At 48.8% G+C, this 13,471-nt stretch overlaps 1 protein-coding gene across 1 annotated transcript; it reads left to right on the forward strand.

Moving 5' to 3' along the window:
* Positions 1 to 318: 318 nt before the first annotated feature.
* On the forward strand, positions 319 to 12,792 carry LOC145805266 (protein MAINTENANCE OF MERISTEMS-like). Its single transcript, XM_082900375.1, has 4 exons — positions 319 to 774; positions 902 to 1,063; positions 1,157 to 1,477; positions 12,712 to 12,792. The coding sequence occupies exons 1-4, from the start codon at positions 526 to 528 to the stop codon at positions 12,790 to 12,792; spliced, it is 813 nt and encodes a 270-aa protein (XP_082756501.1). The 5' UTR covers positions 319 to 525.
* Positions 12,793 to 13,471: the final 679 nt, after the last annotated feature.

The following is a 13,471-nucleotide window of genomic DNA, read 5'->3' on the forward strand; positions in this document are numbered from 1 at the left end:
CAGCACACACTGATTCTGAACACGCGGCTCACTTACTTTACTTTGCACGCAGCCTATTCATTTTATTTGCACGCAGCTTATTTATTTTATGCTGAAATAGATATTCATTCTGAATGCAGGTGACTTCTCACACTGTGCGGGGATATGGCTCTACCGCAGCGAGAGATTGGTATGCCGAGCTCCCGGAGGCTGTTCGGGATTTAGTTGACTTGGCGGGGTTTGGGCCCTTCTGTACTGGGCTATCATTGTCCTGCCAGGAGGACGTTGATGGCCGCCTTGGTGGAGAGATGGTGGGACACCACCAACTCCTTCCATTTTTCTGCCACGGGGGACTTGACTATGACCCCGTTTGACTTTGACATACTGACTGGCCTTGACGTGGGAGGTTGGCCCATCCCTTACGACGAGGACATGGGCTAGTGGGAGGCTACTTGGATATATTTACTGGGGGTTCACCCGCCTGTTGATAGATCTTCGGGGAGAGTCCGATACACGTGGTTCTCTTCCCATTTCCGGCGGGTGGAGATGGAGCCCGGGACTCCTGAGGAGGCAGCACAGTATGCCCGCGGCTTTCTAATGTTCCTCTTCGGGACCACTTTGTTTGCTGACAGGGGGAACACTATTGGGCTTTATCTATTGAGTGCTTTGGTGGACCTGTCACAGGTCAGACGGTATGACTGGGGTGGCGCCGGCTTGGCTACCCTTTATTGCTACATGAGCGTGACTTCCCGCGGATGGGGGGACTTACTTGGCGGCTATTGGAGAGCCTGGGAGGTACTTTCTTCCCTCTTGATTTACATTTCTGCTCCTCATTACCTGCACATTGCACACACGATGCACTTTATACTCTGTATCGTGCACTTTGCCCTCAGCACTTCATATTCTGCTTTGTTTTCCACAGTTGTGGGTCTATGTGTATTTCCCGACATTGGCCCCGGAGTTGGTGGTAGAGGGACCTCTCGTGACCCCGTACTCACTTGTATTTGAAGGCCAGCACCGGCCAAGACCTCGGGAGTCTCTCCTTTATCTGCGGCAGTACTTCGACACGGTGCGGTCGACGGAGGTATTTCAGAACTCTCAGTTCTTTCAGTTTTCATCTTTGATTTGTCCTGTACATTTTCGATTTCTGCTTGGTTTATGCGTCTGTTATCCGTAGATTACATGGCAGCCATGGGCGTCTTTAGGTGAAGGTCTCCGATTCCAGTTTGTCGGAGGGTGGGGTGCCTCCCGGTACAGGATCCTGTTCGAAGGGCCAGTTGGTAGGGCCTGGTTTTTGGAGGACCGCTTCTTGCGTCAGGTCTGGGGGTACACTTCCCAGGACCCTCCCTCAGCACCCCCAGTCGATATGCGGATTGCTGATAGGCTCTCTTCCCGGGATGTTGTTAGTGCTATGCAGGGTACTGATGCTTTGCTACATCTTGAGGAGGGGGATTACCCTACTTACCGTCACATATACCTGATGCCTCCATTGACGGGAGTTCGTACCCCGACGATGAGGCCTGTTGGCATGCCATCTTCGAGCCAGGCCCGGGCTCGGGCTGCAGACGCCCCTTCCACCAGCAGGGCTGGTACATCTAGAGGTGGGGGTGGATTGGTTCCCCCGATTCCTCCGACTTATCCTCATCCTGGATGGCCGGACATGCCGACCGAGTTGATGGGGTGGCAATATGGGACTACCTTTCCGATTCCGATCCCGATAGAGCCTCCGATGCCCGGCCATCGATATGTCAGAGACCCCGACTCACCACCGATATGTTTCACGGCTTTGATTTATTACTCAAATACTTGGACGTTCATTCCTTTACTGATACCCTTGCCTTTGCATCTGCAGCCCCCTGTTGAGTACATGGATCAGGTGCTCGAGATGGTAGCCTCACTTGAGGGGATGGTCCTGCGGAGGGAGGCGCAGTTGTCTATCATGGGCTTCCAGGTACCCTTTAGTTTTCTGGCATTTATCATACTTCTGATGACATGCTGATTTCTACTGCATTGATAGGCTACTTGTGTAGAGCACATCTGACATACACCTCACTTATACACTGTGTTTACATGTACCCACTTCATGTAGTTTTCTTGTATCTACATCTGATGTATATATTTGGACTGATGTATTTGAATTGAACTCTTTATTCTCAGATGCCCCCGGTATATGCTCAGCCGCAGGCCGGGCCACCTGGGCCTTCTCAGGGAGGTGGACCATCCGGGCCTTTTCAAGGAGCTGGGCCATCCGGGCCCTTTCGAGGAGCTGGGCCATCTGGGCCTTTTCGAGGAGCTGGGTCATCCAGGCCTTTTCGAGGAGCTGGAGAGGGGGTCGTCTCGCAGACGCAGAGCACACATTGTAGAGGAGGAGCCCGGTGAGGATGAGGAGGAGGAGGAGGCTGCAGATCGTCAGTCGGAGACATCTGTTGACAGAGAGGATGGCTCCGGTCTTGGTTCCGGGAGTGGAGGCGAGGCTGAGGGGGATCCCGAGGATGACGACTATGATTCAGATGATGATGATGGCAATGGTGGCGGAGAGTCTATTCTGCAGAAGAGGACGAAGAGAGCCTCTTATTCCTGCTCTTGAGAGCACAGATGCGACTGTTTCCTGTTTTATTTATCTTTTTGCTAGTAGTTGTAGCACATTGTACATTATCGGGCAGTTTTATTCTTTGTAAAACTTGTGCCTTAGTCTGTAAAATGTTGTAACAAGCGAGGCATGATGGAATGAAACAACTTTTGAAAAGAGTGTTGTATTTTAAACTCTTAGCATCATATCGCATCATTTTGCACCATAATGAGATTGAATGGAAATGTGCATTGTGCATTTTGCCCAGTCAGGTAGTGAACCGACGCAACAACTTAACTTTCTAAGATATAACAAAACCTTAGCAAGTTTACAACTCGATAAGCAGAACACAATAGTGTTGACAACTTAATAAACAAGACTCAAACAAAAATGCTTAGACAAAGAGTAACAACTCAAAAACACGAAACACGATAGCTCGGCAAACAACTCGATAAGCAAAACGACAACTCGATAAACAAAATAACAACTCGATAAACAAGACTTAACAAAACAAAGTGTACTTCGGACGATCTGGGCAACGGAACGCATCCGAAACAGAGGGAAATGGAGGCCTTCGACACACTCGTTGCATGGAAATGCTTGAAACTTTCTCTTGGAGGGTAAAACAGGGCTAAAGACACACATTGGAGCATGGCCGGCTACTTTTTGGAGCCGGCCGGCCAGGTTTATTGCAAAGGGGAGGCCACCGGCCAGTTTTGAAAAAGGAAATGGCCGGCCTGCCAGAAAAGGTGGCTGGCCGGCCACTCAGTCCAGCAACCGTCAAATTTTTGACACTTGTCCCCCGAATAGTGTTTCTTCCTCTTTAAAAGCCTTAGCTCCGTGGTTCATTCAATTCATCTTAGTTTTGCACAAAAATGGAGGCGTTTCTCGTTGAAAATCTCACAGCTTGGATCGCTTCTCTAGATGATTCGAAAAAGTTGAACTTCCGGGGTTTCGGCTTGAATGCACTGTTCGCGCTGAGTCGCACTCCGCTGCACCTTCCTTTCCTCCATGCCGCGGCGAGGTTTTGGAACCCGGTGACGCATGTCTTTAGCTTTAGCGGGCAAGAGGTATGTCCAACTTTTGAAGATTTTCAAGTTTTGATGGAATCTGAATGTCATGAAGAGATCTTGCCCCAGTTTCGCTTTGGCCACGCCCAAGCTTTAGGGCAAATGTGTGGACTCACCGCGCATGATGCTCAGTCTCTGATCTGTAATGGGGAACTGGATATCCTCAGTTTGATTCATCGCTTTTCTGACGCTAGTGACCGCAGCAACCATTATTGGCAAGGTTTCCGGCAACACGCCCTTTGCTTGTGCCTGCTGTCTCACTTTCTGCTTTCCCCGGGCTTTGGCGGATTTTGCATTCGTCTGATTGAAGTTGCTCAAGGTTTGAAAGAAGAAAAGAGTTGCATCGCCATGACCTTGGCCGAGACATTGATGGACTTGGATGCTATCTATTGCCGGGAGACGACTAGATTTGCTGGGAGTCCACTGCTGCTGCAGGTAATGTTTCCCACCCAATCTTACATATGTATTTGCTCACATCACTCGGTCCTCAGGCTCGATTTTTCTCACAAAAACCCTTTTCTCACTTTTCTCTCACCGTACATCTCTCTATTCTTTATTCTCTCATTTTTCATCCCTTCCCAGGTATGGTTGATGGACAAATTGCAGGTTGTGGACTCTTGCCCAGCCTACTCAGCTCGAGGCTATTTCTTTCGACAGCGCCTAGTTGATGCCCCTGATGAAAGGTGGTGGTTTGACTGAATGTGTAATTTGTCTGCAAGTCGCATTGCTTGGCGTTGTCCTTGGCTCAATCTCCCGGCAATGAGCTATAGCATGTCCCGGCTGATCGGGATCCAGTTGATTGGTCTGACCCACTGTGTGTTCTACTTTCCATTCTGGTTCCTGCGTCAGTTCGGTCATGATCAGATTTGCCTGCCAGAGGGGATTGAGTACCCGGCTGCTTTCCCGGTCCGAGGTGCACAGCTTGCCCGATATGCCACAGCATGGAGGACTAGAGAGCTCCTGGCCCCTGCTCCCACTTTTAGTTGCACTTTGTCTGACGAGTGCTTGGATTGGCTCAATGAGGAGGCACAGATTGGGCCTAGCTTGGTATTAGAGGCTTCGACCAGCTCTGGGAGGGGGCGCAGGGATACTTGACTTGACTATGCCCCGGATTTATTGCCTTATTAGTACTTTCAAGTTTTCTTTATGAATGTAATAAAAAGCAACTTCGATTGTATGCAAGAGCAGGAGAACTCTGTTTTGAAATCAATGAAATTGAAGGTTGTGGTACTGAAAATTTTCCGCTTTGGTCCAAAAATGGTCTTAGTTGTAAAGAGATTAATTTTGAACAAAGTCAACTTTTATTAAAACTTTTCAAAACCATTTTCGATATGGATCAGAACTGGATACGCCTAAGATCTGTCACTGAGATGCACAACCCCGGATCCTAGCAACTGGAAAGTTGCCCCTAGTCTGAATAGTACCGTGACACCGTGTGGCAACGGAAAGTTGCCCCTAGTCTGAATAGCACTGCACCGGAGATTGCGATAAATGCTGATGGATAAAGATGACTGAGATGGTCAAAATGGACAAAGTTGATTGGGGAAAAGTTTATGGCTAAACTTCAGGATGAAGTTGCCTACGTATCCCAAAGATGGGAATTAAGCCTTACGTAGTTCAGGCTTAGGTTCACTCGAGTATTTTCACTCTCTTTTTACGCTCTAACTTTTGCCAAGGTCGCCCTTTGCAAGTTTTCAACCTTGCGAGCTCAGTTTTATATTTTCTAATTTTTTGTGCTCTAATTTTTGCCTAGGTCGCCCTTTCAGGTTTTCGGCCTAACGAGCCTCTCAGGGGTAATATTTCTTCAGTTTGTCCATGTTGATCGGTTGGGAAAATTCTAGGCCATCTAGGTCCATCAGAACCACAGCTCCACCTGACCAGATAGCTTTAATGATGTAGGGACCAGTCCAATTGGGTCTGAACTTGCCCTTTGGGTCGTGGATGGGAGCTCGGTTGTCCTTGAGCACCAAATCTCCTTCCTTTAGATTCCTGGACTTAACTTTCTTGTTGAAAGCTCGGGCAATTCTGTGCTGATAGCCTTGAACATGGTACAGTACTTTCAGTCTCCTTTCATCAAAAAGCATGAGTTCCTCAAAACTGCTTTGCTACCAATCTGCTTCGGTTATTTGACACTCAGCCAATACTCGCAATGACGGAACCTCAATCTCGATAGGTAGAACAGCCTCCATCCCATAAACCAATGAATACGGAGTCGCTCCGGTAGAAGTTCTGATTGACGTCCGGTAGCCCCACAGAGCAAAGGGCAGCTTATCTGGCCAATCTCGGTAGGTTTCCACCATCTTCTGCAGTATGTGTTTGATATTCTTGTTGGCGGCCTCGACTGCTCCGTTGGTTTGCGGCCGGTATGTAGATGACTTATGAAAAGTCACGTTGTATTTCTCCAACAAGTCAATCACTTCCTTCTTGAAGTGGGAACCATTATCTGAAATGACCTCGTTCGGGACCCCATAGCGACAGATGATGTTATTTCTGATAAACTTTGCGACGTGCGACGCCTGCAACACGGCATATGATTGGGCCTCGACCCACTTCGTGAAATAATCTATCGCAACCAGGATGAACTCATGCCCATTCGACCCCTTCGGAGTGACAGCCCCGATCACGTCAATTTCCCAAACTGAAAATGGCCATGGTGAAGTCATGTTGTAGAGCTTTGACGGCAGGATGTTCATGCGGTTTCCGTGGATCTGACACTTGTGGCATCGCCGAACAAAACCGATACAATCCTCCTCCATGGTGGACCAGTAGTAACCCTGTCTGAGGATCTTCCGTGCTAACATTACTCCGCTCATGTGTACACCGCATTCCCTTCCATGGATGGCTTCCATTAGATGTTTCGACTCTTCGGCATCAACACACAGCTTATGCATTCCCAGATGACCTCTCTTATACAGCTTACCCCCACAGATGATGAACTGAATGGCCATTCTTCTGATTGCCCTTTTATCCTTGGCATTTACCCCTGGCGGGTATGTTTCCTTCTCCAAGAAATTCCAAATGTCGTAATACCAGGGGTTTTCGTCCTGAACCTCATCTATAATGACAATCGACTCATAGGCTGGCGCAAATTTATGGTCAATGATGACTGGATGCATCCGGACTCCGAACGGGATGTCTATCATGGAAGATAGAGTTGCTAAAGAATCTGCGAACCTGTTGTTCTCTCTTGGAAGATGAGCAAAGTTTAGCTTCTCAAACCGAGGAATTAGCAAGTCCAAGGTTTGGTGATACATCATCATCTTCTCTTCTTTGACTTTCCAGTCTCCTTTTGCTTGAGACACAACAAGGTTCGAGTCACCGATGACGTCCAATCATCTTGCCCCTAGTTCCAGGGCTGCTTCAAGACCAGCATTGCATGCTTTATATTCTGCTTCGTTGTTCGAGACCTTGAACCGGAGTTTGAAGGCTAGAGGGATACGGGAATTGTCAGGTGCTATCAGCAACACTCCTATCCCATACCCGTATTGATTTGACGCTCCGTCAAAGTACATCGTCTAATATTCATCGTCGATGTGCAAAATGGCTTCATTTGGGAATAAGTACTCAACTGCTTCACCTCCTTCGACTGGATGATCGGCTAAGAACTCTGCCACTGCTCTCCCCTTGACTGACTTGCGTGTTACATATTTCAGATCGAATTCGGAGAGCAACAGTAGCCAACGAGCTAGCCTACCCGTAAGTGCCGGTTTCTCGAAAAGGTATTTGATGGGATCCATTCGTGAAACCAACATTACGGAGTGAGCTAACAAGTAGTGCCGCAGCTTCCTGGTAGCCCATACCAAAGCTAAGCATGCCTTCTCCAGCGGAGTGCAACGGGTCTCGTAATCCAACATCTTCTTGCTCAGATAGTAGATGGCCCTCTCCACCTTATCCTCTGATTCTTGTGCGAGCATGTAGCCCATCGTAGTCTCAGTCACTGAAAGGTACAATATCAACGGTTTTCCCAGCTCTGGTGGCGACAACACGGGCGGGTTCTGTAAAAATTTCTTGATCTATTCAAAAGCAGCTTGGCATCGGTCGTCCCATTGGAATTTCTTGCCTTTCTTCAAGAGACCAAAAAGTGGTTCACAAGTCAAGGTTAATTTTGAGATAAACCGTCTTATGAATTTCACTTTACCCAGAAAGCCTCGCACCTCCTTTTCAGTCCTTGGTGGTGGCATTTCTAAGATGGCCTTGATTTTTGAAGGGTCGACCTCGATGCCCCTTTGTGTAATCAGAAATCCCAACATTTTTTCCGCTGTAACACCGAACGCACACTTCTGAGGATTTAGCCGCAACCAAAATTCTCTGATCCTTTGAAATAACTTTTGCAAGGCGGTGTAGTGGCCCTCTCTTTCTTTGGACTTGACAATCATGTCGTCCACGTACACCTCAACCTCTTTGTGGATCATGTCATGCAATATTGTGGTCGCGGCCCATTGATAAGTAGCTTCGGCATTCTTCAACCCAAACGACATTACTCTGTAGCAGTATGTCCCCCACGGGGTGGTGAATGCAGTCTTTTCCCGATCTTCAGGTGCCATTACTATCTGATTGTACCCTGAGAAGCCATCCATGAATGAGAGCAAAGCATGCCCTGCTGTGAAATCCACCAACTCATCAATATGCGGCAAGGGAAAGTCATCCTTGGGACTAGCTCTGTTTAAATCCCTGAAATCCATGCACACCCGGATCCTGCCATCCTTCTTCGGCACTGGAACAATGTTGGCCAACCAAGTCGGGTATTCGGACACCAGCAGGAAGCCTGCATCGATTTGCTTGGTGACCTCTTCTTTAATCTTGAGAGCCCAGTCCGGGCGGATCCTTCTGAGTTTCTGTTTGACAGGTCGGGCCTCGGGGTCAAGGGGGATCCGGTGCCGTACAATCTCAGGATCGATCCCAAGCATGTCTTCGTAGGATCACGCGAAAACATCTTTGAAATCTTTTAATAAAGCGACTAAGCGCTCGCGTTCCTCCGAAGACAACATGGACCCGATCTGGACCAGCCGCGGGTCCTCCTCAGTACCAATATTCACAGTAATGATTTTATCCGTTAAGGGTTTGACAAATCTCTCCTGCTCTTGCTCAATTAAACGTTGCAAAATTGGAGGAATTTCTTCCTCGTCGTTTTCATCAAAATTTTGAAAGTTTGAGTTTATGCAATAAATTAAGGGCACAGAAAAGTACTCAGAAACCACAGTTACTTGATTCTCATTAAGCACATCCAAATTGTCCGAATTCTCGGTTACAACAGACTCAAACGAGAAAGAAAAAGACGACCTGGACATAACTGTGGCATCCGGGTTATCATCCCCAGGATTTCCAAACTCAGACTCAGTCGAGCTGGAACCTGATTCCGACTCACAAGATTCGGTGGAATTAGATTCCGGCTCACTGCCTGACCCGGCACTGCTGGACAAAAACCCCTCCTCGTACTGCCAAGTGAGAGAGGGTGCGATAGATGCATCCAAAATAGTTGCTGGTAGGCCCGCAGCCGTTTCATCCCCGATCACGCATACCGAGAAGTTATCCCCCAAGCACTCCTGGTCTATCGGAGGATCTGAAAGTAGACATGCCAGTGCTACCCCTATCTCAAGTTCGGTGCCTTCGGAATCCACTGCCTTACACTGCCCAATCTCAGTTGATGGGTCTGTCTGCTCTTTGGCAATATCATCCCCGGGTAGTTGCAGGTCGAAGAAGATCTCGAAACCTGGCACGCGTTTCTTCTCCGTGTTTAGCCATGGCTCTGGGAAGCCACAAAACGGAAAGTCCTCCCCCTTCTGGACGAAGCGTCCGTTTAGGGTACCCTGAATGAGCCTATGCATCAATTCGAAAGGCTTCCCAGCCTGCTTTGCTCTGGTTCTTCCGGCCATTTCCTTACCCTTCCTTACCCAATCCTCTTTGGTGGGCATATAACCCAAACCAAAGGTATGAGGGCTGTGCGGCACTTCGGCCAATGCTGCGACGCCCTACCGGCCGCTCTTTCCCAATCCCATCCCGGGGATGTGTTGTAACTTGTTCATGAGGTAGACGGATTGAGCACTGACGTACACCCCCTCATTCACAGCCATAATATTTTGCACCACTCGAGCCTCAGCCAAAGTGAACCCTGATAAGAACACATCCTCAGTGCCATGCTCGATTTCCAAGACTGGTGTGGACACTTCCGGCGGCGGATGGATTGATGAATTCCCGAAGACAGTAGCCACCCCCTTCCCGTGAGGGTACTTCAACATCTGATGTAAGGTGGAAGAGACTGCCTTGACCTGGTGCAACCATGGTCGCCCCAAAAGTAGGTTAAAGGTTGCGGGAACGTCCAAGACATGGAATTCAATGTTGTGTTGTCCGGGGCCAACCTGGGTCTGAATTTTGACAGTCCCCATCATTTCCCTGCTAGTATTATCATATGCTCTGATCACCTGAGTAGTCGGCACGAAGTCCGCGGGCTTCAACCCGATTGCATACGCTGTTCTGGCTGGGCAGACATTGATGGCGGACCCGGTATCAACAAGTACCACCGGTATCCACTTGTCTCTACATTTCACGGAAACGTAGAGGGGTTTGTTGTGATTTGTACCCTCAGGCGGTAGTTCTTTGTCTTAAAAGGTTAATGCCGGGGAACCTTCTCCCGAAAAAACCAGCCCAACCAGCTATTCTGGTGTAGTATCTATAGAGAGTTTGGCCTTGTCCATGGCAGATAAGATAGCCTGTCTGTGTACTCGCGACGCCATAAGCAGTCCCCAGATGGAGATGTCTGCTTGTATCTTCTTCAGCTGTTTCAGTACAGCTTCCTCTTTGATTTGCTTCTCTTTCTGCCTCTCAGCTTCTTTGTCCTTCCCAGATGCCTCGGGTTGGTCTAGGTGCGGGGGCTCGAAGTATCGCCCGCTTCTTGTCATGTGATCAGCCTCATCGAGGTACCAGGTGTCATCTGGTTGATTGCTTTCCCAGTCTTCGTCTGTGTGGGCAAGACATAAGTCATCGTCTTCCCACCACATTCCGTTGGCATTCAAAAGGCACCTGTCTGGCTCGGGCATGTTTGTACTCACAGCACTTTCAGCCTGCATGCTCACAGCATCCTCTGTTCTTGTGCCCACAGTACTTCCGATTCTCTCATGGATTTTGGCTTTCCTGGTTCTCTCAGAACCCTGTTGTTCTATCTGCGTCAGTGCAGTTTGTCGTTCAACTTTCCCTGCATTCACAATGCTTCTGTCCTGAGCAAAATTCTTTGTACCGGCGCTCTCCGGCAATGCACTCTGACTTTCGGCCCTTCCGGCCATCATTGGTACTCTCGCCCCTGCTTGGCCTTGTTCTGGTTGAAATTCTACAATGTCTGGTTGATCATCTAACCATCCGGTAGCTTCTGTCGACTCCTCATATTCAAACCAGTTGACTGCCGCATCCCCTGATTCTTGGTCGCTGAAAACTGGAGGTTGGCAAGGCCCTCTTCTACAGCTGTTAGATTGTCCGTTCCTTGTTCAAATCTGTCCCCCTGAATCACACATAGCTCTGCTTTTTCTGGCAGCCCTACACTTAGCTCAGATTGGCCCACTGACAGGATGTACTCACTTGGGTTGTAGGTTTCCCTAGCAAAGTGTCTAGACTGCTCAAACCCTGTCTCAACTATTCCATCCTCCTCTGCAACCTCTGTTACGCTGTCTTCCACAGTCGCCACCACTGGCTCAGGTTGGGTTGTAGAGATGTCCAACATGCACAAGAAGTCAGTGCAGTCGGGAAGGAGCACCTCCGGCTTAGGTAGATGGGTAGGATTAATATAGATGCTAGGATCGTAAGACACGACCCCAGTCTGGATAAGATTGACTCTTTTGGGAGGTGGAGCTTGGTTGTGTGTAGGGAGTGGATTGGTTGTGACGTTAGGTTTCTCTGGAGGTAGAATCACATTTTTGTCAACGAGGTCTTGAATCTCGTGACGCAGCCTGAAACATTGGTCAGTATCATGACCGTGCTGCTGGTGATATGCACAGTACTTGGCTGGGTTGTGAGAGGGTGGAAGTGGATTTGGTAATGGCCTCGGCTCCAGGGGTTTTAGATGCCCCTTTCTGATTAAGACCCCCAGAGCCTTAGACAAAGGCATGTACAGTGGGGTGAAGGTTCTTTGGCCTCTGGGCTGGTATTTAGTGGTTTGGGTATTACTTCCGGATGCACCGGAGAAGGGTGTGGCTGCCATGGGCCTTGGAAGGGGAGGGGGAATGGTGGAGACCATGCTGACCTCCGAAGCTCTTGTGGTTGCAGCGCCACTCGGGCCTGCATTGTTGTTACGGTTGAAAGTCCTCCTCAGTTGCTCCCTATCTTGGTCAATCAGACCTTGCTTCATCGCATCCTCGATTTGTACCCCCATCTCATGTAGATCTGAAAAGGTGGGGAAGAGGAGTACAATCATCTTCTGCATCAATTTTGGTTGGAGGTTGCGCACAATCATCCTGATTTGGTCTTTATTAGTGGGCCTCAAAGTCATCATCGATGCCTTCACCCTCTACCGAGTTACGAAATCTGAGAAAGTCTCTTTGGGCTCCTGCCTCGTTGTTTCGAGATCACGAGTTGTAATCTCGATCTGGGTATTGTACGAGTACTGTGCGACAAAGGCCTCGGCCATTTCATCCCAACTTCTTTTGACCTCATCTTCCAAATTCGCGTACCAGATAGCGGCCACACCCGACAGGGTTCGGCCGAACAGCGAAAGCTTTTGTGGTCGGGTTAGGCGCATTGGCCGCAGTATATCTGAGAATAACCGGAGGTGGACCATGGGATCCCCGGATCCGTCGAAACGATCAATCCGTGGCATCTTTAATCTATCTGGCAATGTTACGGCCACATCGGTATATCCGTCCTCGATCTCCGGAATAGCCTTTACTCCTTGTGATTTCTTGAAAAGCTTCTCGAGCTTGCTCAGTTTCAGAGCTGTATGGTCTATTTCGAACTCGAAGGGAGAGTCCGGGTGGTTGGGTGTATGGGTCTTGGACAGTTGAGGCGGAAGCGGGGGCGGAGCTGGCCCCGTTGGAAGGTTTGTGTCCTCTTGGATGTTCTGGACATTGGGTAAGGTGTTCTGGGTGTTTGGCTGGGCATTCTGGACAGTAGGTGCCTGCTTGGATAACGGGACCCCTGGTGGAGGAGGAACTTGATGTGAGGCAGATACTGCATTTTGCTGTTGCAGTCTAGTGATTAGCTCGGCCTGCTGAGCCATGACTGTGGCCTGCTGTTTAGAGAACTCTGCTTGGCAGACAGCGTCCTCCTGCATTTGTTTCATGCTCTCTTGGAGCTGGCGTATCATTTCTTCCATCTTGGCAGTATTCTGCTAATCTTGTTGACTGACTGGTATGTGTATCTCTATGGCAGAAACTAAAACCTCAGCCCGATTGTTCACTGCTAGGGTAGACCACTGTTCTGGTAACCTCTGCTCAGACACACTGCGTCTTCTTGGCCTTCTTCTGACAACTGGGGGTAGAGAATGAAACACTGGCTGTCTGTCAACCAGATCCTCGGATCGATTGAGCCGACGACCTCTTGTCCAAAGTGCTTGGGGAATATCTACTAGGTCAGAAGCAATTGTGCTAAAACTGCCCTAATAAAAAGATAAATAAAGCAATAAGGAAATAAACAAACAGATAAACGGACAGCATAACAGCTTAAAGTAAATACACAACACACAGCTGGGCATAATAACACACGGTCGATAAGCTGAATACACACTGTCCTCAAACACTGATCATTATCCCTGAATCGCTGTCCTCGAAAACTGAATCTTTGATACCCGTAGATAACTGATTCTCAAACATTGACTGATGCCCGCAGGCCTGGTGCCCAAACTCATAAACTGATACATGCATTTCCCCTGTAG

Source organism: Camellia sinensis, chromosome 13 (assembly GCF_055761805.1).
Source record: "Camellia sinensis isolate YWXY chromosome 13, ASM5576180v1, whole genome shotgun sequence".
Lineage (NCBI taxonomy): Eukaryota > Viridiplantae > Streptophyta > Magnoliopsida > Ericales > Theaceae > Camellia > Camellia sinensis.